The 12565-nt window shown below is 45.0% G+C and overlaps 1 protein-coding gene across 12 annotated transcripts in view; it reads right to left on the reverse strand.

The window, feature by feature from the left end:
• The window catches only part of TSC22D1 (TSC22 domain family member 1), a 112200-nt gene extending 100132 nt beyond the window's left edge, over window positions 1–12068 (reverse strand). For 4 of the 12 annotated variants that reach the window (XR_005211230.1, XR_005211231.1, XM_037800573.1 and 1 more), the window contains exon 1: window positions 8017–11452. Coding sequence is in view for 8 of the 12 variants with exons in the window: in XM_037800573.1 (XP_037656501.1) it covers window positions 8017–10874 (2858 nt within the window). In the remaining 4 variants the exon portion in view is untranslated. Of the gene's footprint in view, window positions 1–8016; window positions 11454–11480 lie in introns of those variants that run through there. The other 8 variants (XR_005211233.1, XR_005211232.1, XM_037800571.1 and 5 more) reach the window with 8 other exon arrangements.
• Between the last annotated feature and the right edge of the window lie 497 nt (window positions 12069–12565).

A 12565-nucleotide genomic window follows, 5' to 3' on the forward strand; every position in this document is an offset into this window, starting at 1 on the left:
GCAAAGGAGAGGGGTAATTCTCTTAAAAGAAATGGGAAACTATGCATGATTGTTCTTTAAACCCACAAGCGCTCTAATAAAAAAATTTTTTTTAATTTTAAAAATAAAAAGAAATGGCAGAGCTTTAAGGTGTTTTGGGCAAGTGCATGATATTGAACAGATTCCCATTTTAAGGATACCACTGTCTAAAAGATGCAATATTAAAGAAAGACAAGGCTGTAAGCAGGAGGCTCACTGAGGAAGCTACTGCAGTACTTTAAATGAGAGCAGATGTTATCTTAGACCAGAGTTGTGACAGCTGATAGAGCTGGAGAAAAACAGATGAATTCCAGGTATATTGAAGGTGAAGGTCAGAATATATACAGTGAAGAAAAGGGAACCATCAAGAATGACTTCCAGGTTTCTAAAGTGAAGAACTACAGCAAGAAATGATATTTATTAAAATGAATAAAGGAGAAAGAAATTTAAGGATTGGGTAATCAAGAGTTAAGTTTATGACCTGCTGAGATTTGAGAGGCCTATGAAAATCCAAGTAGAGATATTACGAAGACGGGCAACTGCACCGGCCTAAGGCTAATAAGAGAAGTCTAGGCTAGCGATATCCATTCGGGAGCTGTTATCATACACAGTGTACGTGAGACCATGGCAATACCTGATTACCCAGGGAAAGGGCAGAGTGAAACGGGCTCAGAGATCCAAAGAAACTCCAACACTGAGAGTCTGAGAGAGGAGCAGAATTTGAAAGGAAGACTGAAAAGAAGCGGCAAGAAAGGTGGCAAGAAAATGAAGAAAGATATAGAGAGCAAAAAGAAGAGTCTGTGTTTCCAAAAGGTCAACAGGTCTAAGGATCCTGAAAGGTGAAGTAAGATTTCCAAGTCAAGCCGACTGGTGAAGAATGGTAGGGAAAAAAGACGTTTGAATAAATGTGAGACTAGAAATTGAACCTAGAATCTAAAACTAATTTAAAAAAATTGTTTTAAAAAGTATAAACATGCTTTAGTTTTCCCTCATGTAGGTTTCTTTCAATGAGCTGTTAAAGCATATTCTTACCAAGACATATTCAACCTTAACAACAGTGACATGGCAAAAACCACCCACCAAGGTTCTAACATTGCAGCACCAGGACCAGCTCATGCTTTGCAGTTTCATAATTTCAAATGAAACTTTCTAAACAAGAAATAAAACTTACTTGTTTTGCAATTCTGAAGCCGATGATATAAACACTGAATTTATATTAGAAAATCAAAATGGCTTTCCTGAAAAGATAATTTCCATATAACTTGCAAAAGAAAAGACAGGTATTAAATTAATCCATTTAACATCAGTATGTCTACTGCAGTCCAGAAACACCACTGTGTCAATCTCCTCCACCATTTATTTTCTCACCAAAAACGTAAGTAAATGCTGGTAAATTCTTCAGTAATTCCGCTATTTGTATTATTAAACAATGAATGAAATCAGTGAAGCAATGTAGCTTGCTTGCTTATATTTTTCAATCCCTGTATCATTAAGGGCCTCAGCCTTACCTATTGTTCATTTTGTAAGTAGTAGAAAGAGCACTGGATTTTGAACTGGAAACACAGATTTCAAACCTAACTCTACTTTACTGTTGTGTATGTAACCTTAGAAAATTCACTTGACCTCTATAATAAACTAAGGCTTCAGTTTATTCACCAGTAAAATGGAAAAAACTTAATTCATGGCCAAATGTGATAATAAATATTAACGGACTCTAAGCCTAACACTTTCAATCATTTCTACAAATTGAAATACTGAGTTATATACTATTCTTATTTCTGCTGGATATATGCCAAGCAATTCTACTCTTTAAATTTATGTCCTCATTAAAGACCATACCTTGGAGCAATGACTTTATTAAAATTAGCATCACTCTTTACACTTAATAGTGCAGTATTCTACAGTGGAGATAGCTGTGTATAGAGTAAACACATCTATTTTTCATTCTATTTTTCATTCTTTCCCTAAAAACTCCACTAAAATGACAGCATAGGAATTGTTTTAAATATAAAGACATAAGCCCACAAAATTGGAAAGAACGGACAAAAAAAGACAATAGCAACAAAAACCTAGAAGCTGGAAAGCAGATGGTTGAGTGACAAATGACTTAGCAAACAAGGAAAATCAGATCTTTAGCAAACAGTGGAGAAAGCCAAGAACAAACCCAATTTAAACTGCAAAACCCCCAAAAGACTCAAGAATTGGCAGTACTGCATAAATGTGAAGTAGGATGTAGGGTGGGGAAGGGATGCTAAATAAGGAAGATTGTTCAAAAGTCAACCAGCCCTACAGATCTCAACTAACCCTTCTCCCCCACCAAAAAAAACTAAAGTTATATTGTCTGAGGAAGGTAAAATATGAGATCCCAGGATAGGACTGAGGTAATCTGTCAGAGTAGAAGGCAGAAGAAAATAATGAAAAAGAGGGGAGTGCGAGAAGAAACGTATATGAGGATGCTAAAATTCCCCAAGACCTTTTATGCCACTTGCCCTGCAGATGACTTATAGAAAGGCCTTGACCTTCCAGGCAAGAAATCAATGTAGCCTTCTCTGGGGAATCTACCCAGCCAGGAAGAAAGATATCAAGACACTGACCAAACAACCCCCCAACCAAAGAGCCCAGTCAGGTCACTAGACAGTGAAGCTAACAGGTGACATTGACAACATTTCCTAATCAACATTTTAGTCCCCTACTCTTACACGATTACCAAAAACCTAAGGAAAGTCTATTACATGAAAAATAAAGACCAAAGCAAACAAAAAGAAAATGGAACCTGAGGAAACAGACTACACAGGAGAAGAAAATTAAAAAAAAAAAATCTAACATTTATACATTCAGATAGTTAAGAGAAAGTAATGTCATGAAATCAGAACACAGTAGTATTAAAAAGGAGCAAGGAAAAAAAGAGCTCTTAGAAATTAATTATTCATGATAATAATACATAATAATAAAATTAAAACTCAAAAGAAATGGAGCAAAAAGAAAAAGATGGAAAACAGGAAATCTGAGAAAAATCAGAATATAGCTAGAAGGTCTTTCCAAATAAGAAGAGATCAAGAAAGAAAAGAGAATGAATCAACAATTTCATTCCAGAAAAAGTCCTAGAATCAAGAGATGCTTCCAGACTGAAAGAGCACACCAAGAACTCAGCACCATGGTTGAAAACAGACCCTCAGAAGAGGCTATCTTTGAAAAATTTCAGAACAAAGGAAACAGATAAAAACTTAAAAGCTTTCAGAAATTTAAAAAAGGGAGGGAAAGACAAGGAAGGGGGAAGAAAGGAAAAAGAAAACACTCACAGATCACTCACAATATATGAGGAACCAGAATGGCTTCAGACGTCTCAAAAACAATATGGACGTTAGAAAGCAATGGAGCTAAATTACAAAAGAATGCAATTTCCCACTTGGTATTCTTTACTCAACCAAAAACTCAAACAAGTATCAAGGTAAACAAACATCATTTTAAAACATCAAGGAAAACAAGAATGAAGATGTGGGTGCCTGGAAAATGGAGATCCAGCACAGGACAAAGTGAAGGTAATCAGCAAAGGGTACCCCAAGCCAAGTGGCAACCACTTCAGAACGGAGGTCAGAGGATATAAGAGAAACTTCCCCAGAAGATAAAGTCAGTAATATTTGATGTATATGAACATCTTGAGAGACAATGGTGAAAAGCTCAATTAGTGAATTAGTGATAGAGAAAACTAAGCAAGGAAAAACAAATGAACAGTACAATGAACTCCAGCCAGATAACGCTAGCAGCTGACAAGCCACCCTGAGAATTTCAAATCAGATCTTCAGCCCCGAACTTAAATGCAAGCAGACAACCAAGAATTACCACACATCTGAGGAAAGCCTCTATCATGAAAGGTAAAGCTCAAAATACACACACAAAAAAAGGGGGGGGGGGGGGTGAAAGGCAGCTTGCAAGGGAACAGACCACAGCTGATAGATGAAAATTTGGTGAGGGGGGCACTAACATTTTTATATACTGGCAGCTGGGGATGGAATGGGAGGAGGGAGGTGGCCACAGGACGTTGTTCAGGATAGGAAAAGTAATCGTATTTATATGAATATTGAATCATTAGTGATGTAATCATACTTACAATATAACTATTGGGAAGGGGGACTGGGTGGATAGGTGGTGACAAAAGAGCAAGTTACACTTAAAACCAAAAACAAAAGCAGGAAGCATTTTCTTTAACGAACACTTATATTGGGCATATGAATGAGACACAGTTCTAAGGGCTTTCCAAACTCATCTAATTCTCATAACAACCCTATGAAGTAGGTAATATTATCCCTGTTTTTACAAATAAGGAAATTGAGGCATAAAGAGGTTAAGTAGCCCAATGTTAAATAAAACTAGTAAATGACAGGAACGATCAAATCCAGGCAGTGTAATTCCAGAGTCCCTGCTCCTAACTACCAAGTTATCTTGCAAATATAGTAGCAAAACGACCATGTTATTTAGAGAATAGGAGATCAATATCACAATAATCATCCAAAATAGGTGTCTGCTTCTGGGAAAAGTAAAAGGGGTAGGTTATTTTTTTTAAATAACCTCATAAACTATAACTCTTTAAACTGTGCACGTACAACTTAATAAAAATAAAAACTTAAATTGTAATTTACTATTTTACAGTTAACAAATACTGTTATCTGATACAACTATCCTCAGTAGTAGGCACAACGAATATTATTACCGTAAGAAAACTCTCATTCTCTTCTTTAACAAATATTTGAGGACTTACTAAATTAAATACCAGGGACTGTGTTTAGAAGACAGCCACCAATTCACCTCAAGGAACAATGAAGAAAGAGAGGTACAAAAAAGCAAGTCTTTTTATTCATTTCTTTTCAATCCATTGCATAAATTAAATACCCCTGCATCTCTAACAGCTGTGGTTAAGAAGGACAATATAAACTTTAAAACATGAAGAGAAAAACTGACTGCAATTCAAACAGCAGAGAAAGGTCTGCTCATTAATTCGTTCAAAAAATATTTAGTCCCTGCCCTTGATGAACTCACAAGTCTTGTGGGGAAGATGGGTAAACAGATTATAGTTTAATGTGTACAGTGCTTAAATACAGGAACACTGGAAAGAGCTAAGGAAACAACATTCCCCAGGGAAGAGAAAGCTTCAGGGGAAACCTCTGTGCAGAGTTTTGAAGGATGAATAGAAGTTTGACTAATTTAAGAAAAGAAACCATAGTAACAATCACAAAACACAAAACACTACATCTCGGTGTGAAATATGTATCTTCCTCCCCTGTTATAAAGGTAAGTTCATGTTAAAGGCTAAAATAAGACCCTAAGATCTTTAAAGAGTGATTTTTTTAAAACAAGATTATATATAATCTTAATGCCTTGATTCATTTTCTCATCTTTATAGTCTCTCAGTGGCCAACTGAAAGCATTTTTCCACATGTCTAATGCATGTTTTTCAATCTAAAGCTTTAGAGTATTATTTCAAAAGATGATTAAAGAATAACCATCCTTTGTTTGTACTACCTTCCAAAAGTTATAATGTAAACCTATTTCCTGAGTCATACTGAAATTAAATGCACCCATTCCCCTTTCTCCCATGAGAGACTAATAGTGGTCAAGCTTCCAGATGACACTGTGACACAGAAGCTCACATGGGAAGAAAGGTAAAAAGAATTTTCTTTAACGATATCCTTTTTCCTCTTGTAGTTATCTCCAGATTCCCTTCCAGGGACAAATTCAATTGAAACAAATAACATTTATTCTTCCAACTACAGTGATAAGAGAAATAATCTGCAGTAAAACACAACAGAGAAGGTAACATATATATATATGTACTTATCCTTTCTAACCTTTACAGGTATTTTAGGGATAAAAATTTTTGACTTTTCAGAATTTGGAAGATACCTTTGAAACAAAACTTTTTCAGTTTTGGTGACTGACTTTGATGTTAACTAACAAAGGTTCAAAGACATCAATTCAAAACAGGTCCAGTCTGAAGACAACTCAAGTTACTTTAAAACAATATCTCCCATTTCTCAGGATCTCCTCCTGTCTGTTCCCAGAATTCCTAACCTCCTCACATAATTTGCCCCAATTAATCTTTATCTCAGTTACTATCTGGAAAAATTAATTTTGTACTAATATCTAAATCTGTGACTCTATCCCTACAATTAGAAATCTAGTTGTAAATCGTAACACCTGGCTTTGATTGTCGGGAACAGCAAGTTGTAGAAGGCCCTATCACACCCTACCACACCACCAGGAGAAAAAAAAGAAAAGTCACAAATGGCAATTAACAAAACCATGGCAGGTTTGGATGCAAAATGTCGATCTTCATTTGTGTATTTCAGCCCTTCTCTAAAGTTAGCATCTACATAATTTATCTGTTTTCATAGGGTCTTCATTCAGATCACAGGTTTTAGATTTTTAAAACACTGATATTTGGGGTATATTTTTTTTAAAATTACAGGTGAGTATTAGCATTTAATGATAAAAGTAAAAGCTTACCAGTAATTATAATGGGACTATTAAGGACACCACCTCATGGAAGTCTACCAATTAAAGTCCAGTTTTATATGCATGATACTGAATACATTTGGTGAGGTAAACAAGATTTTAACTATACGACTGTCAGAAAAAGTCAAATTCTGAAAGGTAAGAGTTTAAAGTATTTCAGTTAACCAGGCCTTTGCCTTATATATCTTAAACAACTAAAAGTATCATGAAAACCTCACGGAAACACATGGCCTTTGTGTTTTCTAAAACTTGCAATTCTTTTTGAAACAGGTTCAATTATTCTGAAGTGAAAACCACAAATATACCTACAGAATATAAATGCTTCAATTGTTTTGATTAAAGTTCAGTCACAAAAATCTCAAACTAATACTAAATTAATTAAATATCTTGCAAAGTTTATTCAAATGTCCACAGTGAAAATGAGTTGCCTTTGTCATAACTCCTATATTATTTTGATCAGTCAGACTGGCAAATTTGTGATGAAAAGAATGTTTCTTTCAAAATCAGTTTAGTTTTAAAGCAATGTAGAATCATGAGAGACTTACAACTTCTCAAGCCAGTCAGCTTCAAAGACAATTTGGGTCTATAAACATCATTAGTGCATTATTTCTTATCTAACAGAGAAAACAGTGGTTTAAGAATAGATTTTAGGGGCTATGGTTTTTGTTTGGGGTTTTTTGTTGTTGTTAAGGCAAGAAGGAACAGGTGGAGCAAGGTCTTATTCTCGTGGCTCTCTAAGCCCAGCCCTCCAAGCCCTTCTTTCTTTACTTTAAAATGGCTACCACCTTCACCTACCAGGCACAAGGAAAAATGTTCAGATAAATCTGATTGTTTGCATAGTGCAAGCCCTTCTCCCCTGCAAAATATTTAAGATTCCCATTCCTCTACTGCTCAGATAAAATGACCATTAAATAAGTACTCCAAAGTTAGTCAATTACAGTATGAAGGCTTTCCCATAGTATACTTTCCAATGGTATCTGGGTATCTGGCTAGGAAAAGCAGGTAGCATTAGCTATCACAGACTAAAATCAAACATAGTAGAATGGAAAAAAGGATCGTAGTAAAGGAGAAACAAATGTGGAACCACAAAACCTCTAGAGATGATCATAAGGACTTTAGTAAGTCAAAAGAATGGAGTAACTAACATTGGAGTTAGCAAAAATTAAGCTTCGGTTCACTATTAATCTTTCTAAAAAGCATCTTATCAATAACAAAAACCATTTAGGGCTCTCACACATATCTTTAATGTGAACAACACTATTCTGACAAATACTGTTTACCTATGAAACTTACGCCATTTCCTACCCACTCTGAAACCAATCTGTAACACTCGTGCTCTAAGAAAACACTTACCATGAAAATGTATTTTCACATGCAAAAATGAAAACAACATATAGTGCTTTAGACTCTTTTTGTGCATACACACAGCTACTAAACAGACTGACTACGAATCTGCCAGATGTCTGCAGAAACCCAGCATTATCTTACCTCTCTTCCTCGCCATCCACCAGGGGTGTCGTCAGCGGTAGCACCTTCAACGGGAAAAGAGAAGCAGAGGCTGCTAGGCTGCTGCTACTCCCATCTGAAACTGCTGACATTCCCCCACTGTCACCACTGATAGTCTGAGGTAAGCCACCTAAGGAGGGCTCCACTGGGCGCCTGGCATCTTCAATTTGGCTTCCAATTGCCTGAGCTAACGATTGTGCAGAGAACTGAGTAGAACTTAGTGGGATCTGTTGTGCCAAAGGCAAATTTATATTAGTCGCTATTAAGGGAGGTTGACTAATGCTTTGAACCAAATTACCATTTTGGGTGGCAGGGGGTTGTGCTATATTCTGTGGTGGAGCCAAGTTTGTCGGGGCAGAAGGCATTCCAGAAGGAACGGATGAACTAACCTGATTTGTAACAGAAATACTACTAGCAGAGGGCAAAGGGCTAACTGTGGGCAACTGCTGTGGGACAACTCCTTGAGCTACTGATTCTACTCCTGGCGGCTGGGGAGGTGCAGTTAACAGGGTACTCTGGGGTGCCATGACCAATTGTTGAGGAAGACTTGAAGTGCTAGTTTGAACTCCCTGATGAAGAATCGCAGTTTGAGCAGGTGGAACTACTTGTGAAGATGGAGGAGCACCTTGCTGGATAACTGAAGGTGTGACGGGGGCAGGGGGCTGCTGCCCCACAGTAGGTATGTTTGCTCGTTGACCGATGTTTACCATCTGACTGCTAGCCGGTACAGCAGACACTGCTGTTGGAGCCTGGCCCCCGGGCTGGCCGGGTGCCCCTGCAGGTTGTGCTTGGCCTGCTGCGGGCTGCGCTGGCAGCTGAATGCCTTGGGCCTGGGCCACAGGGATCACGGGTGTTCCTGCTCCCACCCCTGCAGAACTGGACTGTCCAGAGGATGCTGCCGTCTGAAGAATCGACTGCGGATGTACATACTCTGGAGTGGGATTTTGAGTCACTGATTTGCCATGGCCTGGGGCCATCTGTGTGGGAACAGCTGGCTGCTGCTGTCCATACTGTAACTGCTGGGGTGGTGGCCCTGGAAGGGGAGTTTGCACTGGAGGAGCCATCTGAGAATATGGCAGTTGGGGTTGAGCCAAACTGGAAACAGAAGGCGGCTGAGCTAAAGCTGAAGTTACACCCACCACATTAACAGGCGATGGCTGGATACCAGTTGCAACACTGATACTGGCTTGCAGAGGTACTGGTTGAAGACCTGGCTTTTGCTGATAGCTCAGTTCTTGAGACTGTAATTGGACCTGGGAGATCTGTGGCTGAGAAATACTCTGTGGTATACTTGCTGCTGAAATACTCTGTGGACCAATGCTACCGAAATCCATCTGTTGAGGGGCCACACCTTGAAGGGCTGGTGGTGGCAGCTGCGGCACCACCACAGCAGGGGCTCCCATCTCCCCGCTTCCCACGCTCTCCGTGTAGTGACTCAGTGTGCTCACGCTACTGCTCACCGAACTCCCACTGGTGCTCTCCCTCTCAGAAGTCACTTCTGCTGGGTTCTGTTTTACTGTCTCCACTGCTTTATTTACCACACCTTCTGTGGCAGGTACAGCATTTTCTTTTTCATAGAACTCAGTGCAAGTCCACCTGCCTTTCTTAAAGGGCTCAGAACTGGTATCTAACTTCACAACCCGGAACCTGGATGTGTTCACCGCAGGTTGTGGCTGCTGACCAGAAACTGGTCCCACCATCATGCCAGGGGCTATGTTAGGGACATTACCAATAGCTGGGGAGGAAGCAGTCCCGTTGCCCATGCCACTCAAGATATTCACATTAATGCTAGCTCCAGGCCCACCGCTCCCGCCAGCAACACTGGGAATACCACCTGTATTTATGTTAGCATTCCCAAGCACGCTGCTGGCCACATTTGGACTAAAGCCACCCACTGCAGGAAGGTTAACATTATTCACCGTGTTGGTGCCAAGAACAGACTGTATACCTAGACCACCAGGAGTACTCGAAGTGCGGACATTAGTTATTACAGATGCAGGTGAGCTACTCGATGATACAGCAGAAGTTGGTGCAGCTGGTAGAACACTGTCCGTGCTTCCTGTTGTAGAGAGTTTTCTGGCTACTGGGCTGGCGGGTGGCCCTCCAGAGACGGGTGCCCCGGACACACCGGCGTGGGCGGGATGGTGGTGCCCGTGGTGGAGGTGGAGCCCGTGCCCGTGGTGGTGGTGATGGAGGTGGTGGGGGTGGGCATTGCCATTGATCACAACATTCTGTGCTGGAAGGTGAGGCAAATGAGCCTGAGGAAGGTGGGGCTGATTGGGAGAGACGGCCCCAGGTGTCTCGGCTTCCTGGAAGTTATTCAGAGTCTCCTCGGAGGAGCTGCGTTCGGGCTCCCCTAAGTCAGTAGCCCTGGAAAGCGACACGTCCAAGATCTCCGAGGAAGACAGATCCTCCGTGTGAGATTCGTCCAGATCGTCATAGCTCTCCGTGTCCTCGGCTATACTGTTGTTAGAGCTGATGCTGGCGGAGATCTGGGCTGGAGTAACGCTAGTTATCTGGAAGCCACTTTTCTTTTTCATCTGAGTTCCGCCTGGCCCAAGAGGCTGTGCCTGCAGCTGAGCCTGCGAAAGGAGGTTCAGGCTTTGTGGAGGCGGAGGCTGGGGTCCCGACGTGGAAGAGGCTGCAGGGGGCGGCGGCTGGAGCAGCGTCGGGGGCGGCAGATCCTCGGCTGATGTGGCATGACTCCCGACGCTGGTACCTGCTGCGCTGAGCGCAGAGGCGCTGCCACTGCCGCTGCCCCTTCTCGGGAACAGTGCTGGGTGCGCCATCTTCCTAGCGCTCACGTCGGCGGCGGCGGCGGACTCGGGCGGCTGGTGCATTGTGTTGGGTATCGGCGGGCGGAGGAGGCGAGTGCAATTTCCTTCTGCACCGTAATCTTTGTATTCAAGACGTCGGAGAGAAAAACGGGACCCGAAGCTCCGCCTGGCTCGATTCCTCCTTCTCCTCCTCCTCAGCCGAAGGCACCGGCGCCAGTCGCTCCTGCCTCGGGGGACGAGCTTCGAGAAGGGAGGACGAACGAGGGTGAACAGAGCAACCGGGACCCGAAAGGAGGGACCCCTTCAGTCCTTCGCCCTTCCCTTTCCCCTCTAGCCTCACACCCCACCCCCCCTTTATATTCCGCTTCACGTGGGGTGCGGGGCAGGGCAGAGAGGGCGGGGGTGGGGAGCGGGGACTGGGGTGGGAGGGAGACCGAGGGATGCCCACCTTCCGCGGCTAAGTCGCCAACTCGGAAGCCACCTCCACCCGCTCCTCCCGCCGCGGCGCCGGCTGCAAAGCCCTCCCGGCCGCCCTGCACGAAGGCGGCGCGGAGCTAGTCCCTCCGGCCCCTGACAGCCCCCCGGCGAGCCCGGAGCTCAGCGGCTCTCAAACCTCCCCTCCCGGCCCCGCGGGGCCCGCTCCGCCCTACCCCCTCACGCCCCGCGGACCCTTTCAAACCCCCTGGGCTCGCGGCGGCTGCTCCAAGGGGAAACGCTGGCCGCGGCTGGGGCCCGGGTGGCGAGGCTGCGAGCGGGGCGGCGGCGGCGGCGGCGGCGGGGTGCCCGGTACGGTGAGCCCGGCAACGAGGCGCGGGCGGGCGCGCAGAGACGCCGGGTCCTCGCGGAGCGCGGCCGGGGCGCGGCGGCGGTGCGAGCGGGAGCCCAGGGAGCGCTCCATCACTGGCAGCCATGGAGCCCGAGCATTTTCCTCCCGCGGGGCAGGCGCCTCGGCTCGGCACGCGTCCTCGGGGAGGAAGGGGCCGGCGCCCGAGCCTCCCCGGGGGACGGCGAGCCGTGCGCTAGCGCCGAGGGGTGCGAGTGGCTCTCGTCCTCTTCCTCCGCAACCGGCTCGTCCTCACCCCGCTACCGCCGGGCCGGGAGGGAGGGGGCCGCGGGCGGCGGCGGCTCCTTTCTCGGCGGCGTTGGTGGCCAGACGGGCTGGTGCAGCGACTGCAGCCGACGCCGCTCAAAAGAACGAGAGGTGGGGCCGGTCGGTGTCGGCCAACCGGGCGGGTGAGTGGGTGGGTGCTGAGGGAGGGGGTCGGGCGGGGGGCGGTGGGGGTTGTTACTAGTGCTCTTCTCCGGCTCCCCGGGTCTCTTCGCGGCAGCGGGAGAGGAGGGACCAGCGCCGGAGCTCAGGAGGCGGAGGAGGAGCAGGAGGAGGAGGGGCGACCGCCGACAGGAGGAGGTGGTGGCGGCGGCGGCGGTGACGGGGGAGGGGCCGAGGAGCGGAGAAGGAGGAAAGATGGCGTCTGCGCATGCGCTCCGGCGCCGCAGACATAAAGCCCGGTCTGGCGGGGAAGGAGGCAGTGGGTGTTCGGGCCTTGCCGGGCGCTCGGTCTCTCGGCGGAAATTGCCGAAGGCTGGTGGAGGCGCCGTCGTTGTAGGGGGGGGGCGGGGGAAGCATCTCGGCGGAGGGAGCGAATCCGGGTCGGCCTGTGTGGGGGTGGGGCAGGCTGGGGGCCAGGAACCCGAGCACGCGCGCGCGCGCGCTGGTTAGGTGTGTCCGCTCTTTTCTCACACGCGGCCGGCGC

Source organism: Choloepus didactylus, chromosome 12 (genome assembly GCF_015220235.1).
Source record: "Choloepus didactylus isolate mChoDid1 chromosome 12, mChoDid1.pri, whole genome shotgun sequence".
Taxonomy (NCBI): domain Eukaryota; kingdom Metazoa; phylum Chordata; class Mammalia; order Pilosa; family Megalonychidae; genus Choloepus; species Choloepus didactylus.